This window comes from Carassius carassius, chromosome 10 (assembly GCF_963082965.1).
Source record: "Carassius carassius chromosome 10, fCarCar2.1, whole genome shotgun sequence".
NCBI classification, from domain to species: domain Eukaryota; kingdom Metazoa; phylum Chordata; class Actinopteri; order Cypriniformes; family Cyprinidae; genus Carassius; species Carassius carassius.
The window spans coordinates 16,279,367-16,298,500 of record NC_081764.1 but is presented as its reverse complement, the minus strand read 5'-3'; the positions used below and the strand labels follow the sequence as shown (position 1 = coordinate 16,298,500).

The 19,134-nt window shown below is 37.9% G+C and overlaps 1 protein-coding gene across 1 annotated transcript; it reads right to left on the bottom strand.

The window, feature by feature from the left end:
* Positions 1–1,161: 1,161 nt before the first annotated feature.
* LOC132151884 (mitochondrial import receptor subunit TOM70-like) lies at positions 1,162–18,890 on the bottom strand. Its single transcript, XM_059560379.1, has 12 exons — positions 18,598–18,890; positions 16,046–16,219; positions 15,829–15,955; positions 15,323–15,432; positions 14,584–14,732; positions 12,324–12,531; positions 11,963–12,097; positions 3,502–3,609; positions 2,601–2,717; positions 2,408–2,505; positions 2,197–2,319; positions 1,162–2,021 (listed from the first exon to the last, which is right to left on the bottom strand). The coding sequence occupies exons 1-12, from the start codon at positions 18,829–18,831 to the stop codon at positions 1,868–1,870; spliced, it is 1,737 nt and encodes a 578-aa protein (XP_059416362.1). The 5' UTR covers positions 18,832–18,890; the 3' UTR covers positions 1,162–1,867.
* Positions 18,891–19,134: the final 244 nt, after the last annotated feature.

Sequence of the window (19,134 nt, the reverse complement as noted above, 5' to 3'; positions counted from 1 at the left end):
GCCGCAGTCTTGAATGATTCGTTCCCTTGAAATTGGTCTGTGAATCCATTAATACTAATTGATCAGGCTGGAAAAAGAAATTAGCAAACATATGTAAGCATTTACATATTATGCAATGCTTAATAATCAATGTATACATGCATAGGGAAATTATCACATCCTATTTTTTGTAAACTATTATTTCTGGTCAGGTTAAAGCCAAGCCCTGTACCGTATTACACATTCAATCAACAATGGTTTAAAAATAGAGCCACATTATAAGAAAACATCTCAATCCATATTTAAAAGACAGTAAATTAAATGCCACTTTGTTGTTTTTGATGTTAAAGTCATATAACAAACTTAAAGTAGGTAAATAATATAAAATGAACTTTCTTTAAAAAGATGGATGAATGTAGATAATGAAGAAGTCATGGCAGCAATAGTCAAAAATTCTCTTACGGTTTTATTAAAAAGGATCAAGAAAACCACCATTCTTGAATGAAACTGAAACAGGGATTTAAACTACTACCAAACAATTCATTTGTATATATAACTAGTTAGGATTCTATAGAATTGTCCTCCATGGGACACAAATATACATTATGTATTTAAGGGCATGCCACTAAAAGTACCTCAATATCTCAAGTTTTTACAAATGAATGTAAAATTTGAACATAATACCAGGGACTAAGAACTTAGTTGCTAAATGTAAGGTGTTTTTTTATTTTCTTGCATTTAGATTCATAAAGAAGGGAGCCATTCTTCAAAAATACGCCTCAATGACATTATTTCACAGAGAAACCAAACAAAACAAAATAAAATCAGATCTGTGTAGTGTGAAAGATAAAACGAGAGGAATGTAATTTTGGCGATTCATATTTTTTTCTAGGTTAATTATTTTGCACAAAAATTAAACCGCAAATTTCTCACAGCTAAGTTTTTTTAATATTTGAAACTTTATTGCCTCAGTTTGAAGAGATGGGCGTTAAAGAATCTGCAATTTGTCTTTATTTAGATTTTTTTTTTTAATTTGAATATCCATTTCTGAATCTCTTCTATAGGATATTACTTTATCATTTGTTTCACATGTATTATTAAATGCTGCACAGAATGTAAAAAAAAAAACTCAAGGTAAAAATAAATGCACAAAAATGAATAACTGTACGGCCAAATTACGTATTTTACCTCAATATAAATCCCCTTCTCATGAACAGTGTCATCAGAGCAGTGACACATCAAAAACAGATTTATAACAAATACATCTCAACTAAAACTTTAATCCTTCACTTCCCATACAACAAAGTAAGGTTGCTAGGATGTGAAAGTAAAAGGACAAAACTTGTGCACATTACAGCATTAAACCACAAATTCATAATCCAGTCCTGCTGATGATATACACTGGTATAATAGAATAAACTGACTGAATCTGGCATCTTGGATGGAACGAAAAAAAAAAGTACTGATTAAAGAGCCCATTGTCCATAGCTGACCATTAAATTAAGATTATATAATCAAAAAGATTCACATTTGTCATACCAATTGGCAGGGAAGGCTAAACATGAAGAAATGAGTACTGTTGCAAGATGCAAGATAGCCTAAGCCATACTCAAGAGAGGGAGGATGATTTGATATCAAACAAAGCAGCCATCAGTCATTTTCACTTGCTTGCTTTCTGCTTTATCTTGTTTCCTCTTGCTGCTCCTCCACCATTTTCGGTGCCACCTTCCAGTACTCAAATAAAAAAAATGGTTATAAACGTGGTAGCAGAACCTGTTTGGCCTTCCTTTTCATTGATAATGATCATCTTTATAATGATTTTTAAAAAAAAAAGGGTTATGGGATGTGTACTGTGGCCTGGCAGTAGAGTGGTGAAAAGAGACAAGAGTTATAGCGTGGGAGGCTTGAGCCCATACTTCTTGGCCACCTCCGTCTGGGCATAAGCAGCATCACAAAGGGAGTAGAGATGGGCCATCTCCATCTCTGACTTGGCCAAGTTGATGGCCTTGTTGAACATGTCTATAGCCTTGTCCAGATTGCCTCTGTGGGAAAAAAAAATTACAATTATTATTATTAATATTTTTTTTTTTTGTCCTGAACTAAAACCATAATGTTGTAACAGCCACATAAACATTTCAATGTAATCAACGACTTACAAATTAGGAATAGAAAAAAAAAAAAAAGTACAGAAAAAAGGGTAAGCAAAACATCACAAACCTTTGGACTTCAATGGTTCCCATAGTTTCATAAGCAAAGTCACATTTATTGTCAATTTCAATGGCTTTGCTTATGAGTTCAAGGCCCATTTCCAGATCCTGTTTCCACTGAAGCTGCAACAGACTGCAAAACAAACAACTGATTAGTATTCACTACGTTGAACATTAATAGACTACCAGGATCATACAAGTAAAAAATACATCAAACTAACCCTTTGTGGACATATGTTGTGGCGTTATCAGGCTCTAGTTCGATACATTTGTCATACATTTCATCTGCTTTACCAAACTGTTGCTGGTCTGTTAGTGCCTATCACAAAAAACAAAGACAATAGATTTTTGTTGAATAAAGAATGATAAAGCATAATTTTATAAATTGTTTTATGCAATCAATGTGAGCAATACCTGTGCATACAGAGCATAGCCCTCAGCACACTTTTTAAACCTCCTAATGACATCCTCAAAACCATCCATGGCTTTCTGAACCTGGGATGGGTTGTTTCCAGTGTAGGCCTGTCGGTACTATGAGGAAAAAAATGTCTATAAAAGTTCATACCACTTTGAGTAAAATTCAGAATTTTCTCATATCAGGTTGTTTTGGTTGAAAGTCAATAGCATTAGACCACATCCATTAAAGGGTTACTCCACCCCAAAATGAAAATTGTCATTAATCACTTACCCCATGACGTTCCAAACCCCATAAACACAATTTAAGATATTTTAGATGAAAACCGGGTGGCTTGAGACTGTCCCATAGACTGCCAAATAATAAAAGTGTAAATGTCCAGGAAAGTATGAAAGACATCGTCAGAATAGTCTATCTGCCATCAGTGGTTCAACCGTAATATTATGAAGTGACGAGAATACTGTTTGTAAGCGCAGAAAATTAAAAAAATGACTTTATTCAACAATTCCTTTGTTAGCAGTCTCCTCTTGCGTCTCTCCACATCACTCAAACTGTGTATGCTCTTCTGTGTCAGCCACACCACAAGGATGCACTGTTTTCTTTCAAATCGAAGCATAAATACACGTAGAAACAGCATATCTTGTGGCACAGCTGACAGGTTGAACCACTGATGGCAGATGGACTATTCTGATGACGACTTTCATACTTTTCTGGACTTTACTTACTTGGCAGTCTATGGGACAGTCTCAAGCCACCCGGTATTCATCCAAAATATCTCAAATTTTGTTCCGAAGACGAACAAAACTTTTACGGGTTTGGTACGACTCAATCTAATATCTCCATGAAGAGTACCAGCATAAAGGTTTTCGAGTGCAAGCAGTACCCTCATGTGGTACTTACCAATGCAAAACACTTCTGGGCCTGGGCAAGTGCAGAGTCTGGTCGAAGCTTTATACACTCATCAAAATCTCCCACAGCCTCCTCTACCTGATCCAGCAGAATCTTCAACTGAGAAATTCAAATATTACCAATAGGTTATCAAGACATTTTAACAAGTTTGATGTTGCTACTTAACAGTAGTTGAGCAATTATGCAGAGTAACAAAGCAAACTGTAGTAAATGACAATAAGCGCCACAAATTCCATGTAGTTGCTAAGGTAAATGTGTTAATGTGTTAAAAATGTGCAGGTTAGAGGTCATCAAATGTTAAAATTAAACAATTCACATGAACTTGCATTTAAATGAAAGCCACTGGGACAAAGTGCATAGTTTGACTGCCCCTTAAGAATGGAAAAGAGACAACAGACTAAATCAGTGCCTCTGTCATGTTAAGATGTGAGGGGCATAGGGCTGGATGATTAATCGAAAAGTAATCGAAACCGAAATTCAGAACCTCTAACCGACTTAATTTTCCCATGTTGGTTATTTCGGTTTTTTAATCCTGTTAATACTTCCCCCTTAAAAGCATACCAGCGAGTGTGTAGCCACATGACCATGCCCCGTCCAGTCAGTGGCATAAAAGCAAAACACGGAGGTGAACGCCGGTTCAACACATAGTGATTGCACGTGAGCGGTGAGCCTTGCATCTTCACTAAACTTGGTCAGTTGTATTTGTTTTATGGTTTGGACATTCAAGCAATTAGACGGTCGGATGTGTATTATTATTTCGAGCTCCCATGTTCGCACAGCTGCGTTGTGGCACGAACACTCATATAAACAGTAGCTGTGAAGATCGCGCGCACAGAGGAACACAGAAACAAGTTGTCAGTGCTGTCCTGTGATTTATTACTAAAGTAGCTTAGAATCTCAAAACTTATTATAGCATATTTTTTAACTTTTGAAGGAACTAGGCTATTTACCACCCACAGCTTCACAATAATATAGAGACAGTTTGACTAATCCACACACACAATCACTCGTACTGGTACTGTGCTAGTTTATCTTTATCTGATCTTTATTTATCTCTTACACCAAGCAATAATCTATAAGAAATGTTACGAACATAGATAAAATAACTGCTGATAGTGAGCTATGATGTCAGATCGCGCTTTCAATAGGAAAAAATATCCCACCTTTAATAGTCGATCTCAACCATCTGGCTGAGGCCAGTCTAAAAAGACGCTCAGGACAGTTGACAGAACACTGCTGCATGTTGTCATGAAAGCGTATCATTTTCGGGACGTCTGGTCACCCTACCTGAAAGAGCTACTGCATTACTTCATTAGCTTGCGTCTGACCTGCAGCGATATCATTCTGGCTTGATGGAGTCTCAGCCAGCGAGTCATCTGATTCTGACCGTGTTGTTTTAGTACTCAAGAGTCTGAAGCCAGGAGAGCATATTAAGTGTTGTTCACTGTATTTGTATTTTTACCGAGCCGAGTGTGAGTTGAGTTGTTACTGACAGCGGTAAAAGCAACGCATGCGCTTTTCACTTGTAAAACTCAAGGGTGTATGGGTAATGTAGTGTAATGTAATGTATTGTTCTGTTCTCGGTGGGACGAATTAGGAAGCTTGCATTGTGAAGGGCGCTCTGAAAAGCGGCAGCGCAGGCAAAAGATCAAATCCTCTATTAAAACAGATGTCCAAATGAGCGTACCGGTAAGCTAAAAGCACGTTCTGGGCGCACGGAAAGGTGGCGGTACGCTATATAAGAGCTATATTTGGAAGTGGCGGTACTGAGGACCGGTGCGTACCGGCCCACTTAAAGCACTGATTGTAATCCATTACATATCTTTCGATCAAAGTTATCTGATATTATCAAGATGAATTTGTTCTGACAGTTTAACTCTTGAGTTCTTATCATATTTTATTACCATTTTCTAAACTATAGCAAATAAACTGATAATGTGAGAAATGTTGAAGGTGTCTGAATAAATTTTGGTTTGACTATGTTTAATTTTTACAGTGCTATTTTACATTTAATTATTTGGTTTCTGTACCTGGACACTTACAAACTTGAAAAAACTTAAACACTGTGTAAATAGCACAAACAAATAAACAGAACGAACATACAATTTAAACACTTTCAAACAGGGCCCACTGGTACAACCTGTACCGGGGCCCCGCTGACCCCAGCTACAGCCCTGTTTACAGTACAAACCTTGTCAGTGAACTATGAGGGCAAAAAAACAAAACAGAAACAAAATAATCGTTCATTAATCGTAATCAAGACAAATGTTCAATTAATCGAGGTTTTGATTTTAGGCCATAATCGTCCAGCCCTAGAGGGGCACCATGAACATATACAATTGGACATTACGACTCAAGCAGTAATTTATAACCCTCTTCTGGGCTTTCCAGAGAAAGCATATGTACATCTAGGCACAGCTTCAGTGAGACAAAGATATATTCTCAAAACTTTTTTGCCTCAGCAAATAACTATTATTAAATGTAATAAAATATAAATAAAACCATTGTAACACAGTTAGCACGGATTAGATCCATGTAGGACTTTGGGTAGTCAGTTCTTCAATGCAAACAGCTCACAACAGTCTCCTCTACCCAGAGTTTTAAGCAGGCCAGAAAATGTGTTTGAGGAGACAAGTTCATAAACTCGTGAGGGTCCTGAACTATTGCAGTAAAAACAGCAGCTGATTCTTCAAAAACTATAAATGAAGATTACAGCTGAAAATATTAATGTCATTAACATTCTACTAGGGCTGCACAATTAATCAAATGCGATCATTATGCACATCATGTCATTAAAGCCGGTTCTGTGATTAGTAGTAAATCTCAAATTATCTGCTTTCAGGTGGAGCGGCATTTACTACTAGGGCTGTCAAAATTGCTAAAAAATGACGTTTGAATATTCCCTCTAAAAAAATACATGAATATTCGAACTATTCGAACATCTGGTTGCGTATGTCAATGACGCGCATTACGTCAATAACAGGACAAATAATACAAAGAGACATAACTACTTGTATAGATAGTCTATTTAAGTTTAAACATATATGACAATGTATTACCTACACAAAAACAAGGAAATCAACTAATGGCCAAGACTGCAGACCTCACGCTCTCTCACCCTCACGTTCTCTGCGCATAATGGTTTAAATGAACAAACAAATTTTTGTGCAAGCAATTTAAGGTCGCGACTGTTGTCCCAAATATAGCAGGCTTCATTCAGTGATTGAAACAAATATTATTAATATTAATTGAAGTTTTACAGCATATTGAACTGACATTGAATGCTCCGAGCAAGCTGTGCTGTGGTAAACATTGAACTTTTCCTTGACATGAAACAATAAATAATCAAACCTCGGATCCATTGCTTGACATAACTCCCCGAAGCCTGCCCCATCCGCGATACTGATCGATCTCATGTCCTTACAAATGAACGAAATTATTTTATCCGTTATGGCCTCTTGTCTTGTTGCAGACAAAGAGCTTGTGGCGGGCGATGCAAAGTAACGTTAAGTGTCAAGACGTGACTGTTTAACTGGAGTTCCACACATTATGCCATGCTCATTTGGGTGCACATTTCTGAGTTGTGACCTCATGTTGCTAGTGATCGAATGGTATGCTAACTGTATCTTAAATAGCTTGCATACAACAATCTCGCGGGTCAACAATTTTACCTCACTTTCTCTGCTGCGGTCGAGTTGGGCTCTGTACTTGCTGGCATCTTCCATGAAGACGCGTCAACTTTCAGCAGTGATGCTGTGCCAGACAGTGCGACTCCTGTGACCTGTCCCTGAACCCTCAGGCCTGCTAGCGCCCACTTGCAAAGCAGACAACCACGCCTCTACTACGTCGACGTCGCTGCGCGCGTGCACTCACAGTCTTCAAACAACGCGAGCGCTTCTTGCTCTCTCTCTCCCTCGTGCATATTAATCAAAATCATTAAACACGATAGAAAAACTCCAAAGTTTCACGCGCGCTCGCGCACTCACAGTCTTCAAACTACACGAGCGTCGTCTTGCGCTCTCTCTCTCTCTCTCTCTCTCTCTCTCTCCCTCCCTCCCTCCCTCCCTCGTGCATATTAACCAAAATCATTAGACACGATAGAAAAGGGGCGGAACGCCAAAGTTTCACGTGGAGCATTCGGAGATTTTTTTTTTCTCCATGACAGGCTGCTGGCTCCCACTGTTAATTTTTATTTTTATTTTTTGGAAAAGCACTCTGTATTAGCTTAAAGCCCTCAAGTTTACATTGGTTACTGTATTCTTTCAATTGCTCTAAACAAGTATTTTGGGTGACCTTTTTTATTGAATGCTAGACATCAAGTTGTTGTTATTTTCATCTAAAAGAAGAACTTTTTTTCAGTAAGCTAGGCCCTATGTGTTCAGTAAGCTTGTTTCAGTAAGCTATGTGTTTTCAAGGATTCAAGGTTTTATTGAATGCTATCTCTATACAAGTGCAAAGTAATGCATTCTTAGTCAATCTTTTATTTTGTAATTTTAAGAACAATAAACATATATTGCAATGTTAAGGAATTCATGTTTTTTTCATTCAGATATGTAAATCAACATGTATAAATTGTTAGTAGTCAATTAATGGGGAGATAATCGAAATCGAATCGGTCTGGAAAAAGTAATCGTTAGATTAATCGATGCATCAAAAAAAATAATCGCTAGATTAATCGTTTAAAAAATAATTGTTTATCCCAGCCCTAATATATATATATATATGTGTGTGTGTGTGCAGACGATATATTTGTACGATTATGAAATTGTTCACGATAATGACAGTTATTTGCGTAGCTACTTGGTGAACTATGGCTCTGTATAACATTAGTAAATGCTGCTCCAGCTGAGAGCAAGTGAAAAAATAAATAAAAATCACATTTAATAACATTTTTACTCCAAACTAGTGTTGCACGGTGCACCGATACTTCAAAAGTATCGCGATTCTCGGAAATTAAAAACATAACGAGTATCGATACTTCAAAGAATGACTGCGTTTCAGATTTGTAAGAGACGTATTTCATGTTGGTGTGTGCAACGCACGCTTTCAGTGCCTCCCTATAGACGTCTGTGTTTTTTCTCCTCATGCAAGCAGCAAAAAAGCACTAGAGCGAGAAGGCTGCATTAGTGGCTTTACTAAACTGATTTGGCTTTACTAAAGTGTGTGCTTAATCACATTAAATAGTTTAAATAAGTTGTTCAGATGAACAAAGCATGAGGTTTTCTTGTATAATTAACATTTTAATTGTTTGGTCAGACAGTTCATATATAATATTCACATTAATCGGGGATTTAACATGGAGTTATGTTCTGTATGCTAAATATGAAAACGAACGTATGTGCACAGCACCTAGAATTGCGTTTTGTATCTGCTGATTGCTGATCGAGATTTACATGCTTGGCTCACTGACCCTGTATACTCATTCATTTCGTTCATAAACGAGATGTATCAGTTCATTCAGCTCGTTCACAAATGAGAAGATCTCTCGATCTCGTTCAGTGAAGGGCGGATTCGTTCACTTTATTCAACAAATCACATGCTCCGTCACATCTTGAGTAACTCTTTGACAGGATGACAGTTCACAGAGCTACTGTCACACTGCTAATAGCGCCGAGCTTGCGCGCTGCTGTGGAGGGAGGAACTTCAGTGAACAAGAAATATGAGTCACTGGATTACCTGAACGAGAACGATTCGTTCACCTAAAAGATTCGTTCACGGACGAACCATCACTAGTGCAATTTCATATAGCCTACAGCCGTGGCCAAAAGTTTTGAGAATTACATAAATATTAGTTTTCAAAAAGTTTGCTGCTAAACTGCTTTTAGATCTTTGTTTCAGTTGTTTCTGTGATGTACTGAAATATAATTACAAGCACTTCGTACGTTTCAAAGGCTTTTATCGACAATTACATGACATTTATGCAAAGAGTCAGTATTTGCAGTGTTGGCCCTTCTTTTTCAGGACCTCAGCAATTCGACTGGGCATGCTCTCAATCAACTTCTGGGCCAAATCCTGACTGATAGCAACCCATTCTTTCATAATCACTTCTTGGAGTTTGTCAGAATTAGTGGGTTTTTGTTTGTCCACCCGCCTCTTGAGGATTGACCACAAGTTCTCAATGGGATTAAGATCTGGGGAGTTTCCAGGCCATGGACCCAAAATTTCAACATTCTGGTCCCCGAGCCACTTAGTTATCACTTTTGCCTTATGGCACGGTGCTCCATCGTGCTGGAAAATGCTTTGTTCTTCACCAAACTGTTGTTGGATTGTTGAAAGAAGTTGCTGTTGGAGGGTGTTTTGGTACCATTCTTTATTCATGGCTGTGTTTTTGGGCAGAATTGTGAGTGAGCCCACTCCCTTGGATGAGAAGCAACCCCACACATGAATGGTGTCAGGATGCTTTACTGTTGGCATGACACAGGACTGATGGTAGCGCTCACCTTTTCTTCTCCGGACAAGCTTTTCCAGATGCCCCAAACAATCGGAAAGGGGCTTCATCGAAAAATATGACTTTGCCCCAGTCCTCAGCAGTCCATTCACTTTACTTTCTGCAGAAGATCAATCTGTCCTTGATGTTTTTTTTGGAGAGAAGTGGCTTCTTTGCTGCCCTTCTTGACACCAGGCCATCTTCCAAAAGTCTTGGCCTCACTGTGTGTGCAGATGCGCTCACACCTGCCTGCTGCCATTCCTGAGCAAGCTCTGCACTGGTGGCACTCCGATCCCGCAGCTGAATCCTCTTTAGGAGACGATCCTGGCGCTGGCTGGACTTTCTTGGATGCCCTGAAGCCTTCTTTACAAGAACTGAACCTCTTTCCTTGAAGTTCTTGATGATCCTATAAATTGTTGATTTAGGTGCAATCTTAGTAGCCACAATATCCTTGCCTGTGAAGCCATTTTCATGCAACGCAATGGTGGCTGCACGCGTTTCTTTGCAGGTCACCATGGTTAACAATGGAAGAACAATGATTTCAAGCATCACCCTCCTTTTAACATGTCAAGTCTGCCATTCTAACCCAATCAGCCTGACATAATGATCTCCAGCCTTGTGCTCGTCAACATTCTCACCTGAGTTAACAAGACGATTACTGAAATGATCTCAGCAGGTCCTTTAATGACAGCAATGAAATGCAGTGGAAAGGTTTTTTTGGGATTAAGTTAATTTTCATGGCAAAGAAGGACTATGCAATTCATCTGATCACTCTTCATAACATTCTGGAGTATATGCAAATTGCTATTATAAAAACTTAAGCAGCAACTTTTCCAATTTCCAATATTTATGTAATTCTCAAAACTTTTGGCCACGACTGTATATTAAATATTTGGAATATATATTTTCATATTTTATTAGGTTCTTTGACAAGGTTACAATACGAAGGTCTAAGTAGAAACGTATCTTCCGTGATGTCCCCGATGCGGTTGGAAAAAAACCCGACCCGCACATCACTAGGCTGCATCTGCGAGCACAAGTGATACTGTGGCCGCCGGTCCACAACTGGTAGAAAAAGATGACGCTCATTAAAGCTCACTGGCTGAGTTTTCTCCTCTGAAAGAAAAGGTTGCACAACTGACAGAATAAGTTACAATATCTGAGATATTGCTGCTAAATTTTATTAGCTTTTTTTTCTACTTGAATGCTATTGCTTAAATTGATATTTATCTTTTGACATTTATTCTTCTGAATTCAGAAACATTGTTTAATATAATCGCTGTTAATATTTTTATTCAAAGTTCGGAATCAAGATAAATTTATTACTCTAACGTTTCTTATGATAACTGAGATAATGTTGCTAAATCTATTCTTTCTTTACCTTGAATGTCATTGAATGTCATTTGATATTTCATATTTTGTTCAAATGTTTAATATATCTGCTGTTCATATGTTCATTTATTAGTGTGTTATATGATTAGAATGCTGTCCCGGTTTTAAAATAAAGCACAGCAATGATATTTGAGAGTGTATTTTCCCTTTTCCAAACTCACTTCATAACGTCAGCAGAGTGTTTGAAATAAATCCTCCTGTGAGAGGATGTGGCTTCTTACACAGAATAAGGCACGAAACATATTTGATAGCATTCTAAGCAGTGATATAGGCATTGCATTATAAATATACTTTATTATAATGAATATTATAATAATAAGAACTCTATAAACCGTATATTGCCATAGTCTTGTGGTTATTAGTCACACTGAAAAATTTCTGTTTATTCAGCTGCAGCAATAGAAACTTCCTGGGTTTCTTCTGTGCAGTGTATTTGGAGTTTCAGGCCTCTGGCCTTCAGATGGGAGATTTACTGCTGATCACAGAACCATGCTTCGTGACAAATCACAGCTTCAGCCTAATCGCAATTTCGATTTCATTTAGATTAATCATGCAGCCCTACATCCTACATAAAGGCTTGCTTTTAAGCATTTCTTTAGATGAAATTCCTACATGTACATGAAGTTATCATACCTGTCCCCTGTGGTGGTAGACGTCTGCATTATGGGGGTCAATCTCTGCAGCCATGTTAAAGTCTTGCGTGGAGAGCTGGGGCTGCTGCTGCTGCATGTACATGCTTCCACGTTTAATGAGCGCATTAGCACGTAACTGAAACACATCAGAAACTTGCTTTAACACCAATATTATCAAGAAGACACTGCAAATGTCCTCAATGTAAACCAAATGTTTTTATTCTTGATGAGAAAACTAGAGATGTTGCAAACCAGTTAGAGACTGGTAAAACTGCAAGCTAAATTTGCACAACAGTAAACACAGTATTTTAGCAAACATGATGGCAGTAAGAGAAGATTTCTCTTGATCCTAATCCCTTTACCTTGACACTGGCATCATCCATGTTGATGACACGGTCAAGATCAGGCTGAGCAGCTGTAGCGTTGCCAATCAGTAGGTAGAAGGTGGCTCTCAGCAGAAGAGCTTCGGCTGTGTACCTGCCTCCAGACTCGATCTCCTTTGTGCACTCACTGATGATCTTATCGTAGTTCTCCTCCTCCATATACTGCTTAGCCTTAAGGTAGCCTGAGCTAAGGAAACAGTAGTTCAACACTAATGATTTAATCATTATACACACACACACACATTATATATATATATATATATATATATATATATATATATATATATATATATATATATATATATATATATACAACCCGAATTCCGGAAAAGTTGTGACGTTTTTTAAATTTTAATAAAATGAAAACTAAAGGAATTTCAAATCACATTTGAAATAAAATAGAGCCACTATTTTATTCACAATAGAACATAGATAACGTAGCAAATGTTTAAACTGAGAATTTTTACACTTTTATCCACTTAATTAGCTCATTTAAAATTTAATGCCTGCTACAGGTCTCAAAAAAGTTGGCACAGGGGCAACAAATGGCTAAAAAAGCAAGCAGTTTTGAAAATATTCAGCTGGGAGAACATCTAGTGATTAATTAAGTTAATTGATATCAGGTCTGTAACATGATTAGCTATAAAAGCTTTGTCTTAGAGAAGCAGAGTCTCTCAGAAGTAAAGATGGGCAGAGGCTCTCCAATCTGTGAAAGACTGCGTAAAAAAATTGTGGAAAACTTTAAAAACAATGTTCCTCAACGTCAAATTGCAAAGGCTTTGCAAATCTCATCATCTACAGTGCATAACATCATCAAAAGATTCAGAGAAACTGGAGAAATCTCTGTGCGTAAGGGACAAGGCCGGAGACCTTTATTGGATGCCCGTGGTCTTCGGGCTCTCAGACGACACTGCATCACTCATCGGCATGATTGTGTCAATGACATTACTAAATGGGCCCAGGAATACTTTCAGAAACCACTGTCGGTAAACACAATCCGCCGTGCCATCAGCAGATGCCAACTAAAGCTCTATCATGCAAAAAGGAAGCCATATGTGAACATGGTCCAGAAGCGCCGTCGTGTCCTGTGGGCCAAGGCTCATTTAAAATGGACTATTTCAAAGTGGAATAGTGTTTTATGGTCAGACGATTCCAAATTTGACATTCTTGTTGGAAATCACGGACGCCGTGTCCTCCGGGCTAAAGAGGAGGGAGACCTTCCAGCATGTTATCAGCGTTCAGTTCAAAAGCCAGCATCTCTGATGGTATGGGGGTGCATAAGTGCATACGGTATGGGCAGCTTGCATGTTTTGGAAAGCTCTGTGAATGCTGAAAGGTATATAAAGGTTTTAGAGCAACATATGCTTCCCTCCAAACAACGTCTATTTCAGGGAAGGCCTTGTTTATTTCAGCAGGACAATGCAAAACCACATACTGCAGCTATAACACAGCATGGCTTCGTCGTAGAAGAGTCCCGGTGCTAACCTGGCCTGCCTGCAGTCCAGATCTTTCACCTATAGAGAACATTTGGCGCATCATTAAACGAAAAATACGTCAAAGACGACCACGAACTCTTCAGCAGCTGGAAATCTATATAAGACAAGAATGGGACCAAATTCCAACAGCAAAACTCCAGCAACTCATAGCCTCAATGCCCAGACGTCTTCAAACTGTTTTGAAAAGAAAAGGAGATGCTACACCATGGTAAACATGCCCCGTCCCAACTATTTTGAGACCTGTAGAAGATTGAAATGAGCTCATTTTGTGCATAAAATTGTAAACTTTCTCAGTTTAAACATTTGCTATGTTATCTATGTTCTATTGTGAATAAAATATTGGCTCATGTGATTTGAAAGTCTTTTAGTTTTCATTTTATTAAAATTTAAAAAACGTCCCAACTTTTCCGGAATTCGGGTTGTATATATATATATATATATATATATATATATATATATATATATATTATTATTTAAGAAATTATTCATTCATTCAACTCTGCTGATCAAGGCGAGCTGGTAGATCATCTTAGGAAAGTGAAAGTGAAGGCAAGTGACTTTACACCAGGGTTGTGACTGTACACTGCCTAGCTTGTGATCAGATCCTGGGAGCAGGTATTACATATAGATATATAAATAATGTAACACTCTGAACACTTAGAATTTAAAAGCAACAAGAGGAAACTCCGTGGGTGTACAAATCTCAGTTTGAATAGGCAAAATATAATGCCCTCAGGTCTCACCTTCCTGTAACCTCAGAGGCCTCACCCTCTTTGTCTTTATCCTCATCTTTCTTTTCCCCCTTCTGTAGAGGCTGTGAAATGATGTCATCAGTAAAGGAGCTGAAGTATGACTTGATGAACTGAGGAGATGGCATAAGGGGCTCCCGGTTCTGAGAAGACCAAACATGAGAAAGCAAACATGAAAAAGCAAAAAAGAAAGAGAGATGGTATAAATATATGATGTAGTTTGTTTAAATGGTTGATGACATCAGAAACCAAATTTGCCTTGATCTTCTGGCATGTAAGAGGTCTTTGTACCATTAAAACTTCCAACAAGGCTCACACTGCAGGAGTTTTAAAATCATAACCGATTTTGATATCTGGTTGCAGCACACAGATAAGGAGAATCTTTGCCGATTATCTTCCTTCAAAATAACAGTGTTTTTACTTCGTTTACTTGCATATTGCTTTCAGAGTCTATCATGTTCAGACCCTGTGTTAAAAGACGTTAGGCAATCATAACAGTGGGCAATTACACTGAACTCTTAAAGGGGAAAACCCCCCAAAACCAAGACGTTTCAGTCAGAGGATGAGATATAGGGTGGAAAGAGGTCATTAATCACCAATTTCTTTACGTTTTTAATCGAAAAACTACAGTAATATTATAATTGCACCTAAGGGAACATAATAAAAACAAACCGAAAAACCCATGTCATGCCCCTTAAAGTTTTAGATTTGTACCTTTCAGTCAAATTCCCACCTTGTATTTTTCTTTGGCCTTCTCTTTTCCCAGTTGTTTCAGAACCTTGTCTGCCAGCAGCATGCTCTGCTGGTTCTGGAAAACCTCCAGAATACATACTGCGGTCACATCTACAAAATAAATGTATTTATTTATTTGTTTGTTTAAACGCCATACAAGCAACAATGGTTATATTCATGGCAACATTAACAATATCATTTCAATACATCATTTACAATAATATATCATTTTCTTAAGAAACAATCATTATACAAAACCATACAGGAAACAACAATCATATACCTACACAATAAATAAATAAATAATAAAGGCAGTTCATGACAACTTGATTTGACTTGATTGTGACAGCAGGTTGATTATTAACATGAGGTGCTTAAAAACAATCTAAAAATATTAAGCAATTTATCACATCATACATACATTTTAAAATATTCCACACGGTGCAAAAATTCTAGTGCATTTCAAGTTACAAAAAACAAAAATCAAAACCCAGCAATAAAACTAACCTTCTAGGCACTCTTTCTTGTTACCCAGTTTTTCCAGTGCTTTGGCACGCCTGAAAAGAGCTTTTATATAGCAAGGATTCAGTTCGACTGCCTGAGAGCAATCCTGTATCACTTCTGTCCATTTCAGCTACAACAAAAAAAATAAAGAAAAAGCAATCATTCAGACATGTAACATTTCGTAGGTGCTACTGCAAACGATCATCTGACAGAGACAAACCTGTTGCTCGTAGGCTGCAGCTCTATTCTGGTAGAAGGTGGACAGATCTCCTTTCTGTTCTTTGGGACACAGGCTGATTGCGTCTGTGTAGCACTGGATCGCTTGATCGTATTTGCCGGCCTTAAAGTATTTGTTGCCCTTATTCTTAGCAGACTGTGCTTTGTCAAGGGGACTCTGGATGGGCAAACAATTATTTTAAACAACACTACAAATGCATAATCAACAAAATGCATGCTTTAAATATTTATGCTTATCTGCTTATCTGTTCTATTGGTAGCATAAAACTGGTCATATTTTTCATTTTATCCAGAGTAAAAGTTAACATGTGCACTTTTTAAATGACATGTATAGTAAATTCAAACAAAAAGTACATCACTGCCATTTAAAAAATGTGAAACCTGTATTTATTGGCTTCACACACACACACACGAACAAAAAACAGTTATATTTTCAGAAGACAGGCTACATACAAGTTGTTGTCAAATCTTGTATTTACACTGTTTTATGGTTGATTTTGTTGTTAGGTTTACTAACTTACTGTTTTGTGATATCTGGAGTTAATGTTCTACTCAAAATGACCCATTTATACTCAAACACTATCCATTGATTGTTACCGCCATTGTGTATGGTGTGCCAAGTATTGACGTCTCGATGTTCATTTGGATAATAATTATATTGAGTGGGCATATTATCTTCAAAAGATAACAAGCTGTCTACTTGCTTACTTACGTGTATACAAATTAACCACATGAATTGAATAGCATGGTTGTTTTCCAGTGCTATATTGTTTGAGTAAATTATATAAACTATAACTGAGGGTAATGTACTTGAGGTTTGTGTATTTAACAAAATAACTAAATAGATATTATCCATCAAATTCTTATTGGTAATGTTCGATTTACTCAATTCCTTTGCTAAATATATCTAACTTAGTTAAGTAGATTTTTTTAATGCAATACTTAAGTTTACTTAATGTGTGCAAAAACTTGCAAAATAAAGATTTATAAATCTACTTATTGTTTTTTTCAGTGTACCAATCTACAATCCAAACACCTTTAACTGCATAAAAATCTAAATCTCTGCCTAACTGTCTATATCGGACACTACAGTTGTCTTGTCACGCCGCACCGCGCTGCAACAGCTAAAGTCGGTCTACACTGGATGCGACAAAAGCAACCAATCGAATGAAAACCTGTAAAGAACTACTACTGTATGTTTGATATTTCATGTTCGCATCATGGTGACATCAGACTGAAAGCTGCTGTTCATGTGCGTGGTGCACTTGGAATAGAAATTTTTTAACTAGAAGGTTAATAAAGAAAAGGTTACTTGAATCATGCTGTAGTTACATTTTCAAGTTGACTAGTTAAAAATCGAGAATCGGTCAAACATTCTGAAAGAAAAATCAAGATTTTTTGCCATATTGCCCAGCCAGAGACATTATCATTCTGAGACTGCAGAGAACACAATTTTCTGATCTTTAATTTTAAACATTACTCCAAGTTCATCTAAATATGCTGGTAATAGTGATGGCTGGACCCTGCAAGTAAATGCTCTGCTTCTTCATTTTTGCTAGTCAGACCAAGCCTATAATAGGTTAAATGCAGCTGCTGTGTCACATTATGGTATATAACGGTTACCATCAACAAAAAAATTAAAATAAAAAAACTATATGTTCCATAACTGTAACTAAAGCAATTTCCACTGGCTCATTCATGGGGCAATATTTAATATTTTTAAATGAGTGGATTTCTGTGTGTAATTAATGCACGCATCATTAGAAGCAACCAAAGGTTCCTACACCTTTTGACTAATTATTTTCCATAACCTTTCCAGTCATTTGATATTACTAGATAAGAATTTTGAGCAAGACTGATTCACAAACTACTTTGACAAACAAGAATCAAGTCAACGAGTTCACAAATCAAAACACTATTTTTTTTTTTATTTTGCAGGTTTTCCTTGACCGGAAACATGTGACCTGAGACACGGACCCTGTTTGACCCCGACTGTGTACCTGAACCAATGCGAAGCATGCATATGTCCTTGTGAGACCACGTTTTTAGGTTTTAAGCCTAACTAACTGTATATTTAAAATAGAGACGAAGCTGTCAACATATGAAGCGTACAATAATTAAACAAATACATGACTAAATAGTTAACAAGGAAACTGTCACATGTGGATTTGCCCCACTCTGACCGTCACCCCGCCCTCGTAAATAACACACACCATCAGAATATTTAGACATATACTAAGTCTGAACCATTAGGCGTGGGACCTAAATATATTCTGCATTATAAAGGGTTACAAAACCAAGACAGTTTTACAGTCCTCGCAAACTACACAGATTGTAATCACAGATGTGGTTTAGAAGCTAACTGGCTAATGCACTTTCGCTAACATGGGCTAGTTTGTCAAGCAGTGTCCTTGACCGAGCATGCGGTATTGTTAGGTTGTCAAGAAAATATTTATAGGCGAAATAACAGGTCCAAATATATAAATACAGTGTATTACAAAGTGGAAAGATTGGCTTTATAATTGGGCTCATTACCATGTTCTCCAGCTCTGGATTGGTGGCACCGTGCTGGCCCTGAACAGGGCTAGCGCTTCCTTCGGGAGTTTTCCTCTCCCCATTCTTTTTCCCTTGCTTTTCTTTGCCGCGATTTCGGTTCCACAGGTATACAGCTCCGACACCGAGGACGAGCGGAGTCCCTACCAGGAGTGCAAGCTGCCAACGGGGGAGCCCAGTCCCGCACTGAGGCTCTACGGGCTTCGACGCAGCCATCTTCCACGCAGCAGCACCCAGCTATCGCACGCGCAAACTCACACACTGACCTGACGTGCGCGCGCAACAACGGAGACTTAGGTCTCTGCAGAGCAAAAGTGGGCGTTTATCACCTTGCGAGTGTTTTAAAACTGCTGGGTGTTTCTAAATCATGCAATCAAAAGTATCCCCCTTACCCAACCCCACCCCTAAACCTAACGTCACTATGACGTCAGCCAACCAGGTATCATGGTGTAAAAACACCCTGATCTGGTAACTCCCATTACTTTCGTGCAGAGACCATAGAGCCACCTCCTTTACTCT